Genomic DNA, 23704 nt, shown 5'->3' with positions numbered 1-23704 from the left:
TACATGTAACTATATATCGTAATACATAAATAACAATGTTTCTTATACGATTAACATGAATCTGACTTTCTTGGTGAACATGATAATAATACATACAGTATACTATGAGTACATACATATTATGTGTAGCACAAAATACACATCTTTAATACAATCATACGTATAATACATAATAATAATAATTAACAATTTCTTCACATTTTATTCTTAATAATTTATCATATAAAAACGTATTGTGTGGTTTAGTACTTTTATAATAATCATATTCATATTTACAATATATAATAATGATGATAATAAGGCTCTCCACATAATCGTATTCGTAAACTCACCATCAACATGCAAACTTCTAAAATTTTGTGGGTTTTATAGGACCAGAGTTAGATTATTAAATTTTTTGTTTGAATAACGTGTTATACAAAATATTGGTACATTTGAAAAATTGACTCTCAATTGACCTATTTCGACAATAATCAAAAAGAATTGTTGAAATTATGCAACTCTAACAGCTGACGGTAATGCAGGAAGCTTTGTTTGTCGAGCCGTAATCTTGGTTGCATAACTTCTAAAAAACAAAATTGTGACACTCCCCCTAGATATCGATGACAAATCGAAAAAGAATCCTCTAACTTCACCAAATGGAAGGCATATAAGCACATAAGCATACAACATATCTAGAACACTATTTGACGTCTATTGTCCTTTCGGCGTCTCATCCATCCACTCATCCGTTGGTTCATAGTAGATATTTATTTTTTTAATGTTTTATTTTTAGTTTTATTTATATAAATGTGTGTACAGCAGTGATGGGCTAAAATCTTGTTTGTCAGTCTGTCGATTTTCACGTCGTCGCGTTGGCATTGTCGAAGCCTTTTATCAACGTTTCAATGATGAATTTTATCGTGATTTTATAGATGTTCTCTACGTTTTCTGTGTAGCGGTCTCCCAGGGTCGTTTCGACGGCCGTCAGAAAAGGTTTTTCGATTTTCTGCGAAAAGAATGTTGCATTAGTGGATTTGCGAAAAGAGTACGAACGAATTAAATTAAGTTGCCATTATGTGACGCAAATTTAATTTTGTTAATTTAAGGAATATTATTTCTGAATTTAGTTGTTCCGTGTTATTATTTTTCGGAACCGACAAGAACTAATCAAACATTTGACAACGCCAAACTTTTAGCTTTGTAAATGGTATTGAAAGTGACGTTTCTCAAAATGTCGCTCAAACATTATCCACATTAATTTCTCTCGCAATGGCTGTTGTACTCACACCGTCCCTCAGTCAGACACATTTTTGCAAATCAGATAATTGCGGCATTTCAAAAGTTACGCGCGATTCTGACCTAATATGTCAAATACTGACACTGACTTTATAATCCTTGATGAAAATCCTGTTTACGCTAATTAAATTTCGGAATTTATACAGAGTGTTTAAATCTTTCCTGTCTGAGATTTCAACGGCCGCAACTGTACCTACTCATTTACTTATTCTATTCGTCTAGCCTGGCGTTTAAAATGTGCTTAATGGTACACTGTTGAGAATAATTTATTTAGGGGAATTACAGCAGTGTATTTTCCTAGTTTCATGTTCCGAGGCGGGCAACAACAGACAAAATTTGTATTTTTATTAAATGCTGCGGGAATTATTGAAATGCTTCGCATTGAAGCTCTTGGTTGCAAAACGTATAAGTATCTTAAAAGCCTTCTATTATGGAAACAGATATTTTTATGAAAAATAAAAAAAATCAAAGGGAAATGTTTTAGGGATCTGTTGATATTACTTGTCAATTTTTTGAGAATTCAGGTTAAGAAAAGAACATTGAAATCGAAAGAAATTGTTGACGTAAAATTATAAACTAGGCAAAAATGAATAGAATTGAATTTTTCATAAATACCGTTTAAAATTTATAATAAAACGTGTTACAAATATATTAATATACACATTAAATGTAATGTTTCAAGTACTTGTAACATTTTAAATTTATCTTGTGTTTAAGAATATGTGGGGGGATTGGGGCAATTATTTTGCTTTCCAAGAAAAATTGTGGAATTCCCTATTCATTTTTGCCTAGTTTATTTAATAATTAAATATTCTCCGCAAATAATTTGGAAGGTAAAACTAGCACACATATGTATAGTCTGGTAATGAGGATATTTTTCTATACCACAGAACAAGAAGTGGATTTTACAAATAAGATACATACCTACTGATGTTATCTAAATAAATTCAAAATATTATAGATTACCTCAGTAGTGAAGATGTCAAAATTCTGTATGACAAAAAATATTATTGTTGCTTGACAACCCCATTTACGTTTTACCTTTAATTCAGGAGCGTACTGACAATTTTAACCAAAATCTAATTTATTTTTATTTCGAAAACGAAAAGACTTTTATTAGATCATTTTTTTGTGTATGAATTTTTTTTCATTCTCGCCTATTACCAGTCTTTTTTTGTACTAGCATTTAAAAAGCACCCTGTATATTATCGAATGGCGCTTAGTCAAGAAAACCAAATAAATTCTGATATGTATTTTGGTAGTAGCATATTGTGATTTCTGTTCATTTCAGACTTACCCAAAAATATTCAACTTTAAATCCAGGTATCCGTCTGTGCGAGGCCCCAACTTGGTGCAAATATTCGAAGAAGACGTCCAAATTATCGAGCCCTTTGATACCCTCATCTAGTGTGTTCATCACTGTACTCGCATGTTCGGCCAACTCCAAACTGTTGACTTGATCCTCGCGAGTCTTCAGTTCTTTAAACTTCTCGAATAAATTTAATAATTCCCCGTGCTCCTCGAACAACCTGAAAACAGGATCAATAATTACTAGGGCCCGGATTTTAGGCAAAATGGACTATTTTTATTTTTTAAGGCACATGTATGAAACTTGTCTATAAATGATTTCTGGCTTAATTAGAGTAATTAGAGCCATATTTGATTCTGCCTATTCGGCCTACAATGCCCTTTAAATACCTATTTTACCTTTTAACTGCCTGAACATGCCTAAAATGACCAAAAATCAATTTCATTTTTGCGGTTTTTTCCTAATTTTCGAATTCTGGGAAGTTTACGGTATTGAAAATGTAAAAGTGGTACCTCAATAAAATTTACAATGCTTTATGATTTTAAAATTTAAGGAGATGTAATTACTGAAATGTACAAAGTGCAGTACAATACAGGAATTACTTTTTCGCTTTTACGGTTGGGACCATGATGTCAGCGGTAAATACTCCGACAATACCTAAGTACCACAAACCATTAGACTGGACTGGCATAAATTACAGAGTTTATCTGTTTGCCTCTGTTCGAAGGGGTGCAGGTATACGCGGTCTAATGTTTTCTGATACTTAGGTATTGTTAGAAGCTTTAACGTTTATAAAATGGTCCTTGCCATAAAAACGAAAATTAAAATCCCGAAGTGAAACAATAAGAGAAACCTTAAGGGTGTCATTTTCTAAAAATTTAAGAAATATAAAATTAACCATCTCCTCTGAAATTTGGTGGGAGACGTAAATATAAGCATTACAAATTTGTCATTTCTCGTTTACTTTATCTCCGTGCAGTGGTCGTGTTTCTTGTGAACCTGTTTAAAGTGAACATAATGCCGAAACAAAAAATTAGTTTACGCGAAAAAATATTACAGTGGACAAGCAAGAAAGATTTATATGAAATAAAATCAACCCGAGAAATGTTTTGTAAAGCTTGTGGTAAACTGGTAAGTTAAGCATAATTAAAAATATGTCATTTTATATTTTTTACTTATTTGAAAATTTTATTTTTTGTAGTTTATATGCGAAAAAAAATGTCACTTGCAACAGCATGAGCAAACGGCCATCCATAAAGAGAACATTATGACACCGCTTCGGCAAACGTTGCTGACACAGAACTTGGAGGAATCGGCAAATAGTACATTCAATATGGAACTTTGTAACGTCTTTTTAGCTGCCAATATACCATGGCACAAACTACAAAATCCTGCGTTTCAGAATTTTCTGACAAAATATTGTGGTAGAAAAATTCCGGATGAGTCTACTTTACGGAAAAATTATTTACCAAAATGCTACAAAGATGTATGAACATACTATCTTTTAATATTTAATTTAAAATTATTTTCACTTTTAGACTATTGACCGCATTCGGAATGAGCTGGATCCTTTTAACATATGGGTTTCAGTTGACGAAACAACAGATGCACTTGGGCGATATGTGGCGAATTGTCTGGTTGGGAAACTTTCAGAAGATGAACCTGGAAAATCTTATCTTTTGGCGTCTAAACAATTAGAAAGAACAAATCATGAGACAATAGCTAGATTCGTAAATCAATCATTAGGTAAGGGTTTTTCACTTTTTTAAATTTATTTTGATTTAAAATTTCTATGCGTAGAAATCTTGTGGAGTACCAGAGTTGTTGCTGAAAAGTTTCTTTTGTTTGTAACGGATGGAGCACCATATATGATAAAATCTGGTAGACACCTTAAGGTGTTTTATCCAAAAATTGTGCATGTCACATGCTTAGCGCATGCTTTAAATCTAGTGGCTGAAAAAATTCGCTATCAATATGAAGATGTGGATAATTTAATTTCGAACGTGAAAAAAATTTTCGTTAAGGCACCTTTGAGAGTTGAAATGTACAAAGAAAAACTAAAAGAAATGCCACTGCCTCCACAGCCAATTTTAACACGATGGGGAACATGGCTTCAGGCTGCTATGTTTTACAGCGAACACTTTGATTCCATTAAAGAAGTAAGTATATAAAAGATAAGCAAATTAATTGATTGTTAAACTGTTTTTAACTACTCACAGGTTGTCATGTCCTTTGATGGAAGTTCTGCTGTTGCTATTCAAAAAGCACAGTCTATAATGAAGAAACCCGGAATAAAAAACCAATTAATTTATGTTCGCAGTAATTTTAAAATAATCTGCGAAAGTATTACTCAATTGGAAAAAAATGGGTTACCTTTAACCGATTCAATCAAAATTGTTGAAAACGTATTTACCTCCCTAAAAAAATCTCCAGGCCCTGTAGCAGCAGTAGCATTAAAAAAACTTGAAGATGTTACTGAAAAAAATCCTGGATACAAATTTCTTCTAGAATTGGCAAGAATTTTTAGAGGTGAAGATGTGCCGGAACATGACACCAAAATGGAAGAAATTTATTACAAATTTGCGCCCATTACCTCTTGCGAGGTAGAAAGAAGTTTTTCAAAATATAAGTCCATTTTGGTGGATAACCGACAATGTTTTAAAGTAGAAAATTTAGAGCAATATCTTGTATGCAATGTAAATACGTAACAATGTAAATAACTAACAAACTTGTAGTATTGTATATTAATTAATAAAAAATAATTAGTAAATATCTTGTTGTGTGTACCTACTTAAAACTTTAAAAACACATTTTTTAATTTAATTAACCACAACTTTAAGGACCTAGTATGGCTTATTTTCAGTTTTTAAGGGACTATTTGCAGTAGTTTAAGGGACTATTTTAGGCACCTATTTCCGACTTTTTAATTGCCTAAAATCCGGGCCCTAATAATTACCAACTTATTTAATATGTTTTTTTGGTGGTTCTTGACCGAAATTTCATTACGTTAAAGAAACTTCTGAACGACATTTCTCGCATAAAAGGACGAGCAATAAAAGCGCTTCTTGAGCGGAACGTGGAATAAAAACCTCTTTTCCATATAGTCCATGCGAAAAAGTTGACTTGGCGGGTCAATGCATTCAGGATGAATTTGTTAGACGCGATATATTGCCGTTGTTATCTTTGTTTTTTCGCTTTTCCAAGCTTGATTTATGATAATGTGCCATGAATTTGATAAGAATAAACAGGAGGAACTATTTGGAGAAATTAAATCACGTGATACACTGCTGATTAACATGAAATGTTAAAGAACCAGTCATCGCATTTGAACTTTGACAATTGAAAAATAATAAAAGTTAGACAATTTTCAATGGAAAATTTGAAATTGATGGTGTGATTTTTTTTGCAAATATTGACTGAACCATCGTCTGCATTTTATCTGTTATGTATTTACTTATGCTCTTGATGTAATCGTAAATCAAAAAATAAGTTGTAAGTGAAAAACGTGCATACTTGAGAAGATAACAGAATAAGTTGACAGGGTAACGGAATGTAGTAAACTAAATACTAGGGGCCAGTTTATAAACTTCGTTCAGCGGGAGAGTGGGAGATTTTAGATTTTATTAAATTAACCCAACACTACAAAATGCACTAGAATACATTAATTAGAGCATAATTTCATGGCAAAAATGTTACTGCTCCAAGGATTTATTTTAAATTTTACTTGCGTTAGACACTACTTTCTCTACGTAGAATTTAATGATTTTTATGTCAACCAATCTCTCACTGGACAAACTATAGAAAGAAAATTAAATATTTCATTGCAATTAAATTTTAATGCGCGATTAACCCATGAATCCGAAACTTCAATTGATTCAATCTGATCACGTATTCAATTAACCTCGCATTTGATTACGATTAACTTAATTTCGCTTTGATAAACTGGCCCTTGGAGTAATATGTAATGACAGTACAGAGATATAAAAAGATATAATAAAGAAAATTATCTTGTTGGAAACAGAGGTAACAAATAAGAATATCTACGGATAGTTCGTATTTTAAAGCACTCCAAGTAATTATACAAGCTGAATATTTTTCGTCTAGATCTAGATACATTGGTCCCAGAAATTAACGCATCACTAACATTTTCTGTAATAATCGAAAAGTTTACAAAAATTTCCAAACATCGATGCTATGATTTGTTAAAAAAGTACGTGCAAAAACGAAAATAGTCGTAGATAGCTTGTCTTTGCTTATTTATTGTTAAAAAAAGCCATAGGTACTAAAAGATAAGTTGTTAACACGTTCAGTAAACGGTTGTCCTACTTTATATTGTTTTGCTAGCGATTTGTAAAAAATCACAAGTTTTGGTCACAATGAACTAAGTGTTTTCGCCATTTAAGCTCTGATGAGTGCGTTGAAGTGGCTACATTAGTGGGCGAAGGATATTATTCCCATTCTGCGCTAGCGTAAAGGTTTGATGTTTCGCAATCTATCATTTCTCGGGTCATGTAACGTTACAGGGAGACTGGAGACCATGTTAGGTGCCCTGGACAAGAAAATTGGGGCACAACACCAGCACAGGACAAATATCGGAGATTGCTCGCTGTCTGATGGAACGCTTCAACAACACCCTACGTTTGCAAATGCAGCTAGCCCGAAGAACTAACATTCAAATTGGCCTCGAAATCATTCGCCAACGTCTTCTAGAAGACAACTTGCACATCCGACGCCCTGCTACTAGACCCTTATTAACAGCAGCTCATCGGCAAGTACGTCTGTAGTTTGCCAAAAACCATGCCAGATGAAATACTGTTCTCAGATGAGTTGAGATTTTACTTGGAGTCATCTGACAGACGTGTAAGAGTAATTCGACCACCAAATGAACGCTATGCCTAATACAACATTCTTGGAAGGCAGCCTTACGGAGGTGGCTCGGTTGTGGTTTGGGGTGGTGTATGTTCTACGGCTCGTACTGATTTGGATGTTTTTCCCAGAGGGACAATGAATTATGAATAGCACAGTTTATCTAACAGATATCCTGGAACAATATGTGGTACAATTTGCCCCATTTATCGGAGATTATTTCATCTTCCAGCATGATAATGCGAGACCGGATAGTGCCAGTGGTTTAACTTGGTGATAATCCCTATTTGGGACAATCTGAACCAAGCAGATGACCTGTCCTCTATTAACAGCATGGGTAGATGGTGTGAAGCCGTCATTTATGCTAGAGGTGAATAGATTTTAATTTTTTTTATAAAACTCTTATGGCAATTTAAAACAATCCCGAACAAGTACTGATTTGTTGTGATTTATGTATTTACAATTATCAACTTTTTTTCAGATTTTCCAAAGTGATGTGTTAAGTTCTGGGAGCAGTGTAGATACTTACCATTGTAAAATAACCTCATTATGGTTATGAGTAGGCTACAAAAGGGCTTAATAAATTCATGTGTAGCCCAAAGGGCTTCAATGGTAAACTGTAAAATATTTTTTTTCAAATGCAAACTCATACTTTTTTTGAGTAATTCTAATAGAGATTTTTATTCTGAAAACAACAATGTATCACAAGTATGCACTTACATAACAAAAATACAAGTAAGGTCCATTTTGCGCTAAGCATTGGCGGCATCTTTGAGTAAAATATGTTATTATTTGTCATTTGTTTTTCCAGCTAACTTAATTTGATTATTACTTATTACACTGTAACGCAATGCATTTTGATCGCTTCTCGCTTGGTGCTCGTCATTTGTTTCAAAAGTTAGTGTTATTTTTTTTGTGAGGTTATACTTGTGATACATTGTTGTTTTCAGAATAAAAATCTCCATCAGAATTTCTAAAAAAAAATATATGTTCCCATTTGAAATTTTTTTTGGACAGTTTAATCTTGAAGCCCTTAGGGCTATACGTAAATTTAGTAGGCCATCTTGTAGCCTATTCACAACCATTTAATTTGGTGTATAGATAATTAAAATTGTCCGATAAATAAGGGAGCTATAGCCTGGTCTTCTTTTTTAGGGACACCTGTATAAGATGATACTAATTATAGCTATTTATTATACAAGTGTCTTATAAGGCAAATAAGTCATGAAAGAAATGTTTAGTCACGAGAGCTTGCTTGGGCTAATTTTTATTGAGTGACTTATTTGCGGTTAAGGCACGAGTGAAATACATAGTTTTATCCAACACCTCCTTCTGCAACAGTTCTTAAGACATCATGAAAACCCAAAAATTTTATAGCGTTAAAAGCTGGTAGCCTATGAAGTGGTTGCCATGTGGTTGCTATGACAAATTGTTTGTTTGTTGGTTTACAACAAATTTATTATTTGAGAAAAAAACTGCGTCTGCACTCGTAAATTTGATCGAAATGGAAAGAAAAAGTTCTCTTCCTGAAAAATTTGCGAAAGATGTTGAAGAAGTCACATCGAGATTGCTACTGAAGAAATCTAGAGATGCTGTACAATTCTCTCTAAACAGTTTAATCATGGGTTCATAAGTCCACTAGTGTTTTATAGACCTCATAATATATTCAAAATCGGCATTATTATGACTTCATAATAAACAGGTGTTGGATAAAGATATTAAGATAGTTATACCGGGTATCAACCACCAAACCTGGCCATAGGCACATTACACATATTAAAATAATATTTGAGTTGCTATGAAACATATTATTGTTTCGTCAAATTTGCGCAATAATTGAGCATAATACTGCTCTGTGATCGTTCTTCCCTTTTCCAAATTTCAAAAGTATTTCTACTTTCTACGTTACCTACATCAACAGTTTCCTGATGGCATTGTTTGTATGGATGATAATTATAGCTGTCAATGTGACATTACACAATAATATATTTCATAGCAACTCATATATTATTTTAATATGTGTAATGTGCCTATGGCCAGGTTTGGTGGTTGATACCCGGTATAATTTCTTTTTAAAGCATTTTTAGAATCACATCAGAGATTAGCAGATCATGAAAAAATTCACTGGAGGATTATAAATACTCCTGATTAAGATATCTCACGTCAAGGTGCAATTTACATGAAAATAATGAATTTGGTGTTGAAGTAGAAGAAGTAAAGGACTCACAGGAATTTTTTTTTTTTCAATCAACTCAAGATTCTTATGAAGACAGAACATCTTGACAGTGGGCAAAACAACCGAAAGGAAAGATAGATAGGATCGACAGGTAACACTAGAGGATATCGGTCAACCAGTTAAGACTACCTTTGATAAAGTATGTATTTTAAAAGTACACTAGAAGTATTAAATAAAATTTCACTAATATTGAAAATATCTTCCACAATAAATTATTAAAATTACAAGCAATTAGAACAAACAACAAACATTTTTTTCAATTAATCTTATGAAAAAAGAAAGCGTCTTCTCTCTGTTTTAAAGTTACTTTTCTACGACTGCTAGTGTAAATACCCAAAATCGTACCAATAACCCCTCTAGTAAATGCTTCGTTACGTACGTGTGCTGTAAATTAACAACAAAAGCTTGCTTAAACAACAAAGTGAAAGGACTGTAATTGTGAGTAAAAGTATAAAATGAAACATAAAAAAAGTTGCTCAGAATGCCTGCCATCGTTTACAATGCAAGCTTCAGTACGACGTGTCGCAGAAAGCCGAACTCGATTCAAAATGCCACTGTTTTCACAAATTTCCTAATCGCCATAACGAGGCGGAAGTAAAACATAGAGACCTACGAGGTGATTTTCAACAATCCCAACCCACACTGAAAGTGACTTTTGGATTTCGTGAGGAATGTCTTTTTCTGCAGCTGCGATGCGATCTTCCTGTTGTCGGCCAAGATCACGCTTATTCATTTCGAAACGGCCGAAATCGCGAAGATCCTGTGCAACGTTTACAAAGGTTCGTGTATTGCGAAATATCCTTTGAGGCAACTTTTCACCGTAGATTTGTCGTGCTAGCTCTGAATGTTCGCCATAAATCAAAGACCATGTCTGTTTCCTCCAGTTTGGTGAAAGATATTTGTGATTTAAATTGAGGTTAAAATTGATGTTCTTGTCAAAATGACTTAATTTTGAATTAAAAATGACAACAGAAAAGTCGTCTACTATGATTTTTTTTGACCCATTTTTCCATAAAATTCATTGGCTTCCAAACTTTTTTTGAAACACTTTGAGCCCCTATTTCCCGAAAATTATTAACATGTGTATAAGGCATCATTTGCCCAATCGTTACCCTGTGTATATATATATATATATATTCGTATGAAGAAAATTACAATTAAAATTCGAAATTCATAAAATAATTATGGTAAATTATATGTTTTTAATTTGTTGTAGCCAATTTAGGGCGTCTTCGGTAAGTAGATGTAGTTTGGAGAAACCTTGCTGGAATTTAGTAAGGGGACATTCTTCCACAATGTGTTGGATGGTTTCTTTTTCTGCACCGCATTCACAAGAAGGGTTTTCACGAATGTTCCAGTGAAACAACATATTATTGCATTTGCCATGCCCGGTTCTAAAACGATTTAATTTACACCAGATTTTCCTAGGTAGGTCAAATCCCGGAAGTTGTTTTGTAGGATCCTCAATTAGATTTTTATTGAAAATATCTACGTCTTGCCAGGCTGCTTTCCAATAGTCAGATTTGGAAAATGGTTCCATGAGAAATTCTTCTTTCCAAAGTGGTTTACGCGATTTTAATCTAAAGGGTGGTAAATTTGCCATGTCTTGTGTTACGGAGTACATGTTCGGTGAATTTTGAAATTTATCCCAAATTCGTTTTGTTACGTATTTTCTTCTAATATCGTACGGAATAATGTGTGCTAGGACATGTAGCCATGGTGTTGGAGTAGATTTTACCCTGTGTGGGGTTCTATCACAGCTTAAAATATCTGCACAACCTTCAAAGTCACTTTGTATTTCATTTTTCAAAATAAGACTGCAGTAATTCTTGAAGTATTTATTAAATTCTGTAATAAATTGACCATGGCCAACTGTATCGATATACACTAGACGTGTATACATGGCCGTTTCAATTTCAAAATAAAAGTGTTCCTAGAAAGCAAACCATGAACTACCGTAAAGTAGCGACATCTGTTGGATCCTTTCATAATAATTTTTTTAATTTGAAATTGTCAAATTGAACGTCACAAACGTCAGATTTTGGAAGTATTTTCTTACCTTTCTGTGCTCATTGTCAATTATAACATTTATTGTTCAGTTGATGATTGTCGTGTTTAGTTTCGTTGTGTTCATTTTAATTTATTAATTTCGAGTGACAAGCAAATTAACAGACAAATAACATACGACAACTAACCGTTACCTAACCAAGAATATAAATTTGACAAGTTGACGTACTCGTAGATTGAAGATTGGTTAAAATTATAGTCGTATGGCGTCGCTACTTTACGGGAAATTTCAATTGTTTCATCGGAATTTTTCTCTTATGGAGAAATTGCAAAATGAAACGGCCATGTATACACGTCTAGTGTATATCGATACAGTTGGCCATGAAATTGACCTACTTGTAATAGTTGTAATACATTTTAGTGTCAGTGGTTGAAGAAGCACTTTTAATTATTATCATCGAAATAATAATTGGTCAAAATCTTATTTAAAGAACTGTTTATTAATTTATATATTTTTTTGTTCGACATTGTCAGAATTTGAGAATTTTCTCCTGTGTGAACGGATTTTGGTAAATGTCACAACTTGTCAAAATGAAACGTCAAGCTAATTTTAAAGATTTTAAGGGATTTGGAGCTTTAAGGGCCTCGTCTAACAAAAAGACGTTGTATTCAACTCGTTCCACTCGCGTGGGCCAATGCCCACTCATGCCAAAAAAAACCCAATTTACACACGAACTTTTTAAATAAACTACTATTATTACATTATATTAACATTTTAAACCCCTAAATTTGGTAAATAGGCCGTATGCTATCATTACAGGATATAAACTCTCCAATCAAAAGGATGTGGATAAATAATATTCGCTAGAGAACATTTCAAAGTTTAGTATACAGGGTGAAATCGAAAAACATCAGAATACATACGTCAACTACGTTGTGGAACAAAATGATCTTCATCTAATTACCTGTGCATTACCTTTGTAAAAATACCATGTGCCATTTTACGAAGAAAAGGAAGGCAGTACCGGGTGGGGCATCGTATACGCGCACGCCAGAAATCGCGACTTCTAATTAAATAAAATTGGCGAAATTTTATATACCTGACTAATTATTGATAAGGTATATTTGAGAATTTTTTAATTTTTTTTTGTTAATAAATAAGGCCGTAACAGTTTTATTAGTTTTCTGAAATTAACTGTTAATTTACCTATAAAGTTTTTATACTAGCTATACTGCTAGCCCATCAAACCCTGGTGGCACAATTACAAATTTTGACTTGGTTAGCTAAATATTTCGCTTTTTTATTTAAACGTAAACCAGACGGGTGATTTACGGCACAATGGTATAATTTCCCAACAAAGGTATAGCCGACCGTTTTAAACCTTTTTGCCATAAAATTGACAGTTTCCATTGTCACCTAAATTTACGACAGCACAAGTAGCAGGTCATAAATAAAAATGATTTTGAAAGTTGAAATGTAAAACTGCCTTTAATTCAAAATTTAATTGGTATTTTTTTCCATAGATTTCGTAAATAATTATAGGAAGTGAATCTGGGTAGGTTATTATAAAAATCAGAATTTGACTTTTTGGTTGAAATTTACATTTTAATTTTTTTTGGCTTTGTTTGTAAGTGAAAAATTATCAAAAAATTATGAAATGTACCTTACCAATAGCCAGGTAAGTCTGAAAAATTTCGACAATTTTATGTAATTAGAAGTCGCGATTTCTCGCGTGCGCGTATACGATGCCCCACCCGGTATACCTACCTCAATCTCAAAATATACATCAAAATTCCAAATGTGATTTATTGCAAAGGGGTGAGATAGGAAATACACCTCAATAATGAAAGTGTTTTCTTGCACGGTATACATTTTAATCGTTTGTTAATTCAATTCAATAAGTTGTAATAATTGTCAATTTGATTGATCACATTTATTAACAGAACTACACGGCTACTTCAAAAAGAGTAGAGCGGTGCAGGAAAATTTACATGTGAAAAGATTCCAAAACTAACTAGATGATAATCATTTTGTTCTACCTGTATCACCTTTTGATACGAAGGAAAATCAAGGTCCCGAAACCTTCAAAACTGTAACAATTTCCGGAATATTTCAAATGCAATTGAACAGGGTTATTATAAATGATTGTAGTCGACGCAGACCATGCCCATGTTATGAAATTTTTGCGCTTTCATGTGAACTGTCAATTTTTGTCACTGTCACTCTCATTTTTACATGAAAAGTGCGGTGATGAGAATTTTATTTATTTTTTTTTTTAAATTAAAGATTGAATCCACAAATTTTGAGTTGTATTGCACCCAATTTAACTCCTGTGTGTGTGTGTACTCACTTATTCACATCATTTTGATGTTTTTTACATGGAGCGGCAACCATACATTTTATATTGTTTTGACACCTACTTGGACTACAATCATTTTACATTACATTTTTATTGTACTCTGAGAGGCCGATTTCAAGTTGACTTGCAACTTGTATTGTGATGGTAACGGCACAAAATTGCAAGTTTGAGAAAGATGACGCATATTAGTAATTAATGTGTAGGACACAGATAGCTACACATTTGCGTTGCACCACCTATTTGTCACCATGACTTGAAATCGGGCTCTTAGTGTTAATACAAGCAAATTTTAATAATATGTCAAAGAAATCTATCTTTCAAATATTTAAAAAAAAATGCTATTTATAGAATTGATTGATTCACCTAGTTTAGGTAATTTTTACTTGATAGCGGATTTTGTTGCAGAATTGATTTATTGGTGAACCCTGTTTACGTGCGTCTGCTGAGGGCAATTTGATTGATTTCGTGGCCAGTGAGTTTACATCATAACCGTTCGATGGAATTTATTAGCTTTTCGTCTGATTGATTTTGGGAACGTTTTCGGCACTAACTCCATAAGTAAACCATCAAATTGATTGGGTACTGTATAAATAATTGCTCCTGGCTAATTAGATTCTACGGGAAGAAGAAAAATATCAAAATGACAGCAGCCACGTTACCTACCTAAATCTGTAGACATAATGGTTTTTACTAAATAAAAAAAGTTATATTAATTATTAATAATTAAAAGTTGCATTTACAAGAGAATGTTGTTTTTTATACAGCAGATGCATTATCAGTTTATCACATAACGCCCGTAGCTCAGCATGTGGGTCAGTGTTTATGGAGTGTTCAAAATCGTTTTTTATTGGGCGCCAAACAAGTTTTATCCCCGACAAAATTGTTAAAGCTTTAGCTTTCAAAACTAACCAGTCGCAAAAGCAGAGAAAGAAAAAAAGTTTTACAAAAGCATATTGAAAAAATTTGATAGATGTAACTCAAATAAAATATTAGTGTAAACATTTATGCCCATTTATCAAACTAAAAGTTTTTTTTAGTTACTTTGTTCCCGAGCAAATGTAATTGAAAAAATCTTAATAAAATTATGAATGAAGTTACAAAATAGTATATTATGCAACAAGATTTATAAACGGCACTTTAGACACGCGTTTTATGTTAGGCACGAGCGAAGCGTAGCGGAGCGAGTGTTTAATAAACAAGTGTCTAGAGAAGTTTATAAACGAGTTGATAACTATACTTTTTCTACGACCAAATTAACAAATGGAACACACAAACGAAACAAGCAACTTTTTTATTAAACGTTAATTTAAACATACAAACTAAATGAACATACCAAATAGGAATATATATATTTCTCAGGATACAAACTGTTGGTGGCTTCAGGTCCATATTTGAAAAATACAACGAATTATTCCACTGCAATGGCGTTTTCTTTCACGCCGGATGCGAAACTGATAAACGTCAAAATACCAACTTGATCTAGAGCTAAATATGTCTAAAAAATTGAAGCCGTGTTTAAAGAAACTTCGAGCGTGTTTAATATCCCGAAAACGCCCGAATGGACACCAAGTTGTGACTAATGAACAATCGTTTTTAAAGTGACGTTTTATACACTATTTGTCAGTGCAAAATGTGACACTTTAGAGAAGGAAGTAGAAAAAATCTATTTCAACATTATTATGGTTTAGAGAAATAGAAAGTTTACTCAAATGTGAAGGTTGTGGAAATAGATAAAAAACTTTAATTTAAACATTTTTCTGAAAATAAGTGTAAATCTATAAATTCACTTTTCTTTTTATTTTACAGCAAATTCGTTTCATTAAAAAGAAGTGAAAACTACAATTTTGAACGAAATGCTTCATTTTGTTCTGTTCTAACATAAAGTTTAGAACAAAATTCATAGTAGCGTTATGTGATGTTTTTTGGAAAATCGCTCGGACAGGTCGATTTTATTTTGAAAAAAGGGAAGAAAAAAGTGGGGATTGTCATTTAAAAAAAAAATGTTGATGACGTCATTGCGCAAAAAGCAGTGATGTCATTTAAACAAGTTCACGTCATAGAATGGCATTTTTCAAAATAAAATCGACCTGTCCGAGTGATTTTCTTAAAAACATCACATTACGTTATTATGAATTTTATTCCACACTTTATGTTCACACTGTATAAACTATTACTATAATACTCGTAAACTTGTTAACATTGAATCCGCTGTTGACATAACTAATGAATGTCTGGTACCTATATTTCTTTTATTTGGTATTTTTAAGAACAAATTTGTCACCAAAGATGATCAAATATTGAGAAAATCTTTGAAACGTTATCTCCTTGTCGATTAAGAAAAATTTTCCAGATATAGTTTAACTTTCGACAGAGTCAAATAATTTTAAAGCGACCTCACGTCGGAGTTTTTATCAATTTAAAATTACTTTTCTTGTCGACTTCAGAGCCACGTTTCTGACATATAGAACTTCGCCAGACTCTGTAACGGCCAAATCAAAACTTTTCTTGCACATAGACGTCTAACGAATACTAATCATCAACATGGCTGCTTTGAGAAGGTAGCCGAAGGGGTGTCTAATATGGATTTGCATTTGAATAACTATTCATTAAGCGAGCGCTGAGTTTGTGAACTATAGATTATGAAACAGAATATACTTAAATTATTGAACTAAATTACCAACAGCAGCAAGTATCCATGATGTACATGGTACACAATAATAGTATATTGTACCGAGTGGCCCAACACTTACCATTTTTGCATTTACACATTTAATAATTGTCGAAAAAATTTGATGCTTGGCTATGAAGAGACAACATAACGTATACATAGAACTAAAAGCCTGCCCCATTATCTACTATCCCACCTCCACCTGGCGGCACGGCAATTTTGCCGGAGTACATACACTATTACGGATATTACTATCAAGTAACAGTGCAGTGCTTATCAACAAAATTACCGGCGTCTCGCCTCCGCATTTTGACTTTGTTGTGTATTATGTTCTGTGTCAATGTTAAGGAACTTCCTCACGATGTGACATGAGTATAATAATATACCTTTTTGAATTTCAATTACCAATGTGTTATCTAAATCCAGAATTTTTAAATTTTTAAAAAGAGATTGCGGTACTATTCCCGTTGCTGAAATTACAAGTGGTAAAATCGAAATTTTTTCTAAACACCAAAGATTTCTCATAGCAACGGACAGTTCTAAATATTTATTAATTTTTGTGTTATATGTCTGTGTTATATTATGTGAACTTGGAACAGCTATATCTAAAAGATATGCTTGCTTTTGTTGTTTATTTAAAATTATAATGTCTGGTCTGTTATGCTTAATATGAATGTCAGTTAAAATTGTTCTATCAAAATATAACTTGTAACTGTCATTTTCCAAACAACTTTCTGGTGTATAACTATAATGTGGTTGTGTATTCTTTAATAAATTGAATTTAACAGCTAAATTCATGTGTATAATTTTAGCGAATATATCGTGACGTTTTTTATATTCGCTTTGAGCCAAAACGGTGCAAGAAGAAATGATGTGTTCAATTGTTTCCCCTTCAGTTCCGCAAATCCTACATTTATCAATTATCGATTGTAAACCGCATATGTGTTTTTTATAATTTCTTGTATTTATAACACGATCTTGTATTGCAAATATAAAACCCTCCGTCTCAGGGTGAATATTTGATTTCTTAAGCCATGCATGAGAGGCCTGAATATTAACTTCTGGTTGTTCCAGTTCTTTAAAGTATCTCCCATGTAAAGACTTCTGTTTTATATTTGCTATTGTGTCAGGTATATTATTATATTATTATTAAATCGCAACCCGGTATACTTATTGTATATTATGATTGTATTGTACAGGGTTATTAACGAGAGAGGTAATTCTGAATTTTTATTTTGCCGCAACCAATAATACCAATGACAGTAACCACTAAATCAAATGTGTTATTTCTTTTAAATTATAAATCAAAGTAAGTTGGATGGATTTGTCAGAAATGTCAGATTGGTAGATAACCTGTATTTAATCAAAATTGAAAATTCAACAAATACATTAACAAATAAGGGCCGGTTTCACCAACGCTAGATAAAGTTAACTATAGGTTAAACCGCTTCGTTACTTTGGTCACCTATTGTTACAATAATGTAAAAGGTGTTCGAAGTGTCTACCATCGGCTTGTAAACACCCGCAGCGGCGACAGAATTCTTTCCACACTCTTCATAATTGAGGAGCATGTCACTCTTTTCGTCGTTAATGTAAAAACAAATTTTTCGAACTGACAAAGATTTTTTGCTTTAACGTCAAAGACAGACTGCCAAAGTCAGGATAATACAGCGGTACAAAGACACAACGTTTTAGCAAAATCAGCCAATTTCAAAGCGAATAATATCAAAAACAACCATGTCACGTTATTTTGGCAATTTTTGGTTTAGATTTCCAAATCATATTAGTTCTGATAAAATAAAATTAAAACATAACCTCTCTCCGTCTTCTTAAAACAACCAAAAAAATTCCCGTTTTATGAATCATTTTCTGTCATAGAAGCTACCAACAATGTTGACCGTGACGAAGATGATAACAGCGATGGATAAGGATTGAAAAAAATGTTTAATTTAGTTACTTTTCATAATTAAAACCAATTAATTGAAGTACATAACATTTTTGGTTTACAATACAAAAATTTCCGATAATTAAGGTAAAACAGCCAATGTCAAAACTGATATATTTTTTTCCTACCAAACTAAAAGTTCCATACGCATAAAGTTTATTGCAAATCAGGCAAAAGTAAAGACTTTTACACATATTAGCTTGAAAGAAGCGATAAAACAAATTATATTGAGTTGTCAAAGTTTTTTTTTTGTTTTCTTGTAATACATTGTTTTTTTTTTAACTCTTTAATTGTATGTGGAAAGAGAAGAACAATAGGTAGGTGTTCGGTAGCCCGGCGTTGACCATAGTTAGTATCATTTGAAGAAAATATATAATTACTGTCGTTGATTCTTGAAAACAGGACTTTTCTGCACGCGAGCTTGTGGGAACTGTAATGGGGAAACCTATAACAATTGCCCACCAACTATTTCAGATGAAAATGAGATAGAAGAGGATGAAACCGGGGAAAACATTTAATTTTTATTATACCGTGAGATCATTTAAATTTATAATTAGAGCAGGCTATGATGACTTGAAAATTATATTGGCAACATCGCTGACATCTTGATTTGGTTTGTCAAAGTGACGCTTCAAATTTCAACAAAAAATATCCAACTGGGAGTTAACAGTTGTATCGAACATCCGGCTTGGATACAACTGTTAACTCGCCGTTTCATAATTTCAATTGAATTTTGAAGCGTCACTTTGACAATTCAAATCGAAGTGTCACTGGTGTTGCCAATATAATTTTAAAGTCATAGCCTGCTCTAATTATAAATTTAAATGATCTCAGGGTATATCTACTCTTAATAAATTTGTGAATTTTTACTTTCAGCATTTTTTGTAGGTATATTTTTACCAATACCCGTCACAATGATCATTTGAAGAGTTCTCATAACAAAGTCAGATATATAATTTATAAAAGTATTGTTAGAATAGTTTATTTCACCTTTTTAACCACCAAAATAAATGCAAATCAAGTTTTCGGATTTTTTTTGTTTTCGAGTGTCCCGTTATGAGCGTCAATTTTTAACCTACAAAGGTTTTAGTATATTGTATTCTTGACATTAAAAAAAATGATGACAATCGGACCTCTTGCTACCGGTTCCGAAATAACGCCGTATTTTTGTCTATCGTTACTCCACTACATGGTCAAATAGTATGTAATTAAATTTTCTCCAAAGCAGCAATAAACAAACTACATACATTAGCAGTTACTTATCATTGCAGCACCTAGTCCTAGTTATTTGTATTTCATTAAACCTAAACACGGGTCGTGTACCAAATAATAGGTACATATTTTAAAATATTCCTTTTGAGTCAACGCAATTTTTTGTGATCCGTCACATGAAAGAATTTACTCCTTTGATCTCCATGTCTCCAACTGCGAAACAAGATTAATGCGGAGGCGGTGACTTGCCGACTCCTTTTTTATATTTTTTTTATACACTGGTAAAATGATACTCCAGTGCCGTGTCGGTTGTTCGGTAATTGTATCGTTGCGAGTCGAGGACATTTCTTCGGCCAGGTAATTTTTTGAGATCGCACCAACCGAATCGATTAGTGACCTAGTGAGTGTGAGTACGCCGTTACCACGGCAACGATCTTGCCTGATGCCACGTCTGTTGAAGAGAGGACGATCAACATCGCGACGCGTCCAGGTTTATACACAAACGGTGGACTTGACAATAACATACACGTACGTTGCTCTACGTGACAATGGCAACAGTTGTGGCATTGTTGCGGTTATTCCAAATGTGGCGAGCTGAAAAGGGGACGTCAACAAGTTTCAGATTTGATTAGAATTTGTGTTGTAGAGGGTTCGTAGAACCGAAGTATGAAGGATATACATTTTAAACAACCGATTTAGTTCTGTCAAAAAATCGTTCCAGGTTTTTCTAATGCACAAATTATAGATACCAAACAAAATCGATTTAAAACCAAATTGTACATTTAAAAAATATACAGGGTATTTCTGAAATAAGTGCATTAATTTTAACTGGTAATAGAACTCGTCAAAAGGAACAACTTTTCTATCTACCATTTTGCCGAAAAACGATGTTTAATTCCAAAAAAAAATTGGAGAGATTTTCATCCAGAAAACGTGTTTTAACGCAGAAATCGAAATTCAAATAAATCTACCCGTATAGCAAAAAATCCACTTCGTAAGAATCTGGTTGTTTCACGTTTTTAGGTAGCTTAGTTTTGGAGATATGGACGGTTTTAGGAAAATATTTCCTATTTTTTTAAGCCATTACGCAACGTTTTTCGCCAAAATGGCAGAGAGAAAAGTTGTTCCTTTTGATGAGTTCTATGGTGTGATCAATTAAAAAATAAATCGAGTCGGCGTGTTACCTATGGCAAGCCATGCTATAGCATAGGCTCCAAAGCAAACTCGATTTATTTTTTAAATGATCGCACGGTATTACCAGTTAAAATTAATGCACTTATTTCAGAAACACCCTGTATGTAGTGTAATACTCGTGTAATGAACTATTTATACAAAAATCATCTGATCATATAAGAATTTAATAGCAGACCAGTTTGATTTATTTGTATGAATCAATCTAATAAAGCAAATTTTCTTGATACTACAAGTCCTCAAATATGTACTTAGTAGATTACGTTACGAGTTCAGAAAAGTGGATGTTTACTAGACGAGCTTAAGTACGACCGTCAGCAAGTACTTAAATGCCATACGAGTCCAGTAAAATCACTTTTCTGACGAGGAGCGTATACTTACCATTTTTTCGCATTTTAAGAATATTAAAATTTATTCGTAAAAAAGTTTTACGAATAATGTGTGTAGTAGGTAGATTTTCATTATCATAGCAACCTGACAGAAATTACGAGTACATAACAACATCATTTTTTGAAAACGAATTTCAAAATGATTGATTTGAAAGTACCAAAATCATTCAAATTTTCATTGTTCTAACAGATTCAGTCATTCTTAATCACATTGTATTTTAAATGCTGCCCAAGAAGCCCGTGTAAAATCCAAGAAGAGATACGAAAAACACAAAATGTTTGCTATGCTGTAAAGTGACCTGTTACTGTACGATTTTGAGTACCTACAGAAATATAGTTACTGTATAAAATGTGAAAAAAGATTTTTGTTATGTTCTTTTTATTTTATTAGATTATTTAATGTAACAAAAGGATATTATAGACAATTTTAGTTCCATTGCATGTGATGTAAGCAATAAAAACTTAATAGCCGTAAATTATAGCACAAAAAAGGAACAGGATAAAAATTTAGTTGAAACATTAAAGTATTGACCACGAATATTATTTCATTAAAGATTTTATTAAACCCATTTAATTTTTAGATAAAAAACATAAAACAATTGCCGTTGTATTAAGTAAATGGGACTTGAATTCTGACAAGTTGATTTCTGAAAGTAAATCCAAACAGTCGACTTGCAAAGTTTCTTTAAAAGCTTCAGAACAAACCATATTTCTTAGTCTGAGGGACTTTGTTAACAGTTTTATTAATGCTTCAAACAGGATAAGCTTGTTTTATCGTTTTTGCATAATGGATAATATGGTTTTGAAGGACAATTCATTTACGGTCCAAAATAATGATTTGCTGAACAAAAAGAACAAACTCTTAAATATAATCAAAATCAGAATATTAGAACACATAAAGCAATCTCTTGCACACCTACCGGAACATTTTTGTGGCTAGAATGTTCAGTATTCACAATAAGGAATTTTCCATTTCTAATAAATTTAGTTTAAAGAAAGTCGATTTGTTGGTTTTAGACTGGATTCCAACAGACAACCAGTCAGAGAGACAGATAAAAAAATCTAAAAACTGCTATAATGTCTTTTGTGTGCAACCGTACGCACTTCGTATACCAAGAACAAGCTGCGAAATTCAATTTCGCAGCCGTTGCCTTGACGACGGCTGTAAAAGTAAGCATGTGGGATTCAATATAATCGGTGTTTATTTCTAGCAAACTAACTAACTAAATACAAGTCACAAAAAGTAAGCAGTGTATCTAGGAGAGAGGTTAGAGAGAGAGTCCCTGCGAAAGCAAAATTTCTTGTAAATGCTGGCTGGGTGTTGATCTTTTGTAGGCGTCGGTTGGCGTTCTCTCGATGGTGTGGTGTCGGCGGGAACGGTTGACCAATGGGGGCTGTGAAGGAGGGCAGATGATGCAACTTATCATAACATAACTTAACATTTACCTTCCACAATAAATAAATTCCAATAAGTAAGCCGATATAACGTTTTCCGACACCGTTTTCACATTCTTCTTGTTACACCAGTCTTTAAACGTCTAAAGTCACTGTAACGTTTTTCATATTGCCATTTCGATTTTTCAAATGCAACACTGCACAATTTATAATATTCTTTAACTCTGGATGAGTAGGTACACGGAACTGAAACAGCGTAATTTTCTTCCGACATTTCTACAATTTTTTTCAAAATGAATTGTTTTATTTATGTTGTTTCTATAGCGACGTGGCGACATGTGAACCGACTTTATTTTTATTGAGAGCGAAGGAAATTTTACGTGTTCATTTTATAATTACAAATTTTCGGTTGCACACAAAATGTTGTGTACACCATGGCTGCGAAATCCTTTGACCACCTTGAGATTGTCTCGCCTCGGCCTAAACGGCCCTGGCGACAATTTTTCTCTCGGTACGTCAAAGAACGATTTCGCATCCTTGATATACAAATAACTATTGCATCACGCAAGCAAGCCAAAAACGTCGAAAATTTGTTTAAATAACGAATTTTATTTGCATGTACAGATTAGCAATCAACAACATGGTTGCATTACACATTTTGTTAGGCTCATTATTACTTGTGAATCACCGTGTATTTATAGTGTATTTTTTAACCAAAAAACGACGACCAGTTAGTTATTTAGTAAAATTTTATATTTACAGACCTAAGTCTGTAAATATAAAATTTTACTAAATTTAGGGAATTTAATGATATCTGATATCTATTGGCTATACCAGCCACCGTCTGC

The 23704-nt window shown here is 32.9% G+C and overlaps 2 protein-coding genes across 3 annotated transcripts in view; one reads left to right on the top strand and one right to left on the bottom strand.

The window, feature by feature from the left end:
• LOC138133438 (neuroglobin-like) overlaps positions 1-23704 on the bottom strand; it is a 145169-nt gene continuing 121465 nt past the window's right edge. For both annotated transcript variants that reach the window (XM_069051354.1, XM_069051355.1), the window contains exons 3-4: positions 2576-2807; positions 1-988 (exon numbers count right to left, since the gene is read on the bottom strand). In XM_069051354.1, coding sequence (XP_068907455.1) covers positions 842-988; positions 2576-2807 — 379 coding nt within the window. In that variant the 3' untranslated portion in view covers positions 1-841. The remainder of the gene's footprint in view (positions 989-2575; positions 2808-23704) is intronic.
• Positions 2808-5645, top strand: LOC138133434 (uncharacterized). The gene is made up of 5 exons (XM_069051349.1): positions 2808-3718; positions 3789-4073; positions 4126-4333; positions 4388-4746; positions 4807-5645. Exons 1-5 carry the CDS (start codon positions 3605-3607, stop codon positions 5293-5295), a joined length of 1455 nt encoding a protein of 484 aa, XP_068907450.1. The 5' UTR covers positions 2808-3604; the 3' UTR covers positions 5296-5645.

The sequence above is a fragment of the Tenebrio molitor genome, chromosome 6, assembly GCF_963966145.1.
Source record: "Tenebrio molitor chromosome 6, icTenMoli1.1, whole genome shotgun sequence".
Taxonomy (NCBI): Eukaryota; Metazoa; Arthropoda; class Insecta; order Coleoptera; family Tenebrionidae; genus Tenebrio; species Tenebrio molitor.
Note: the sequence above shows the minus strand (reverse complement) of the source record. Positions and strands in the feature narration are given on the sequence as shown.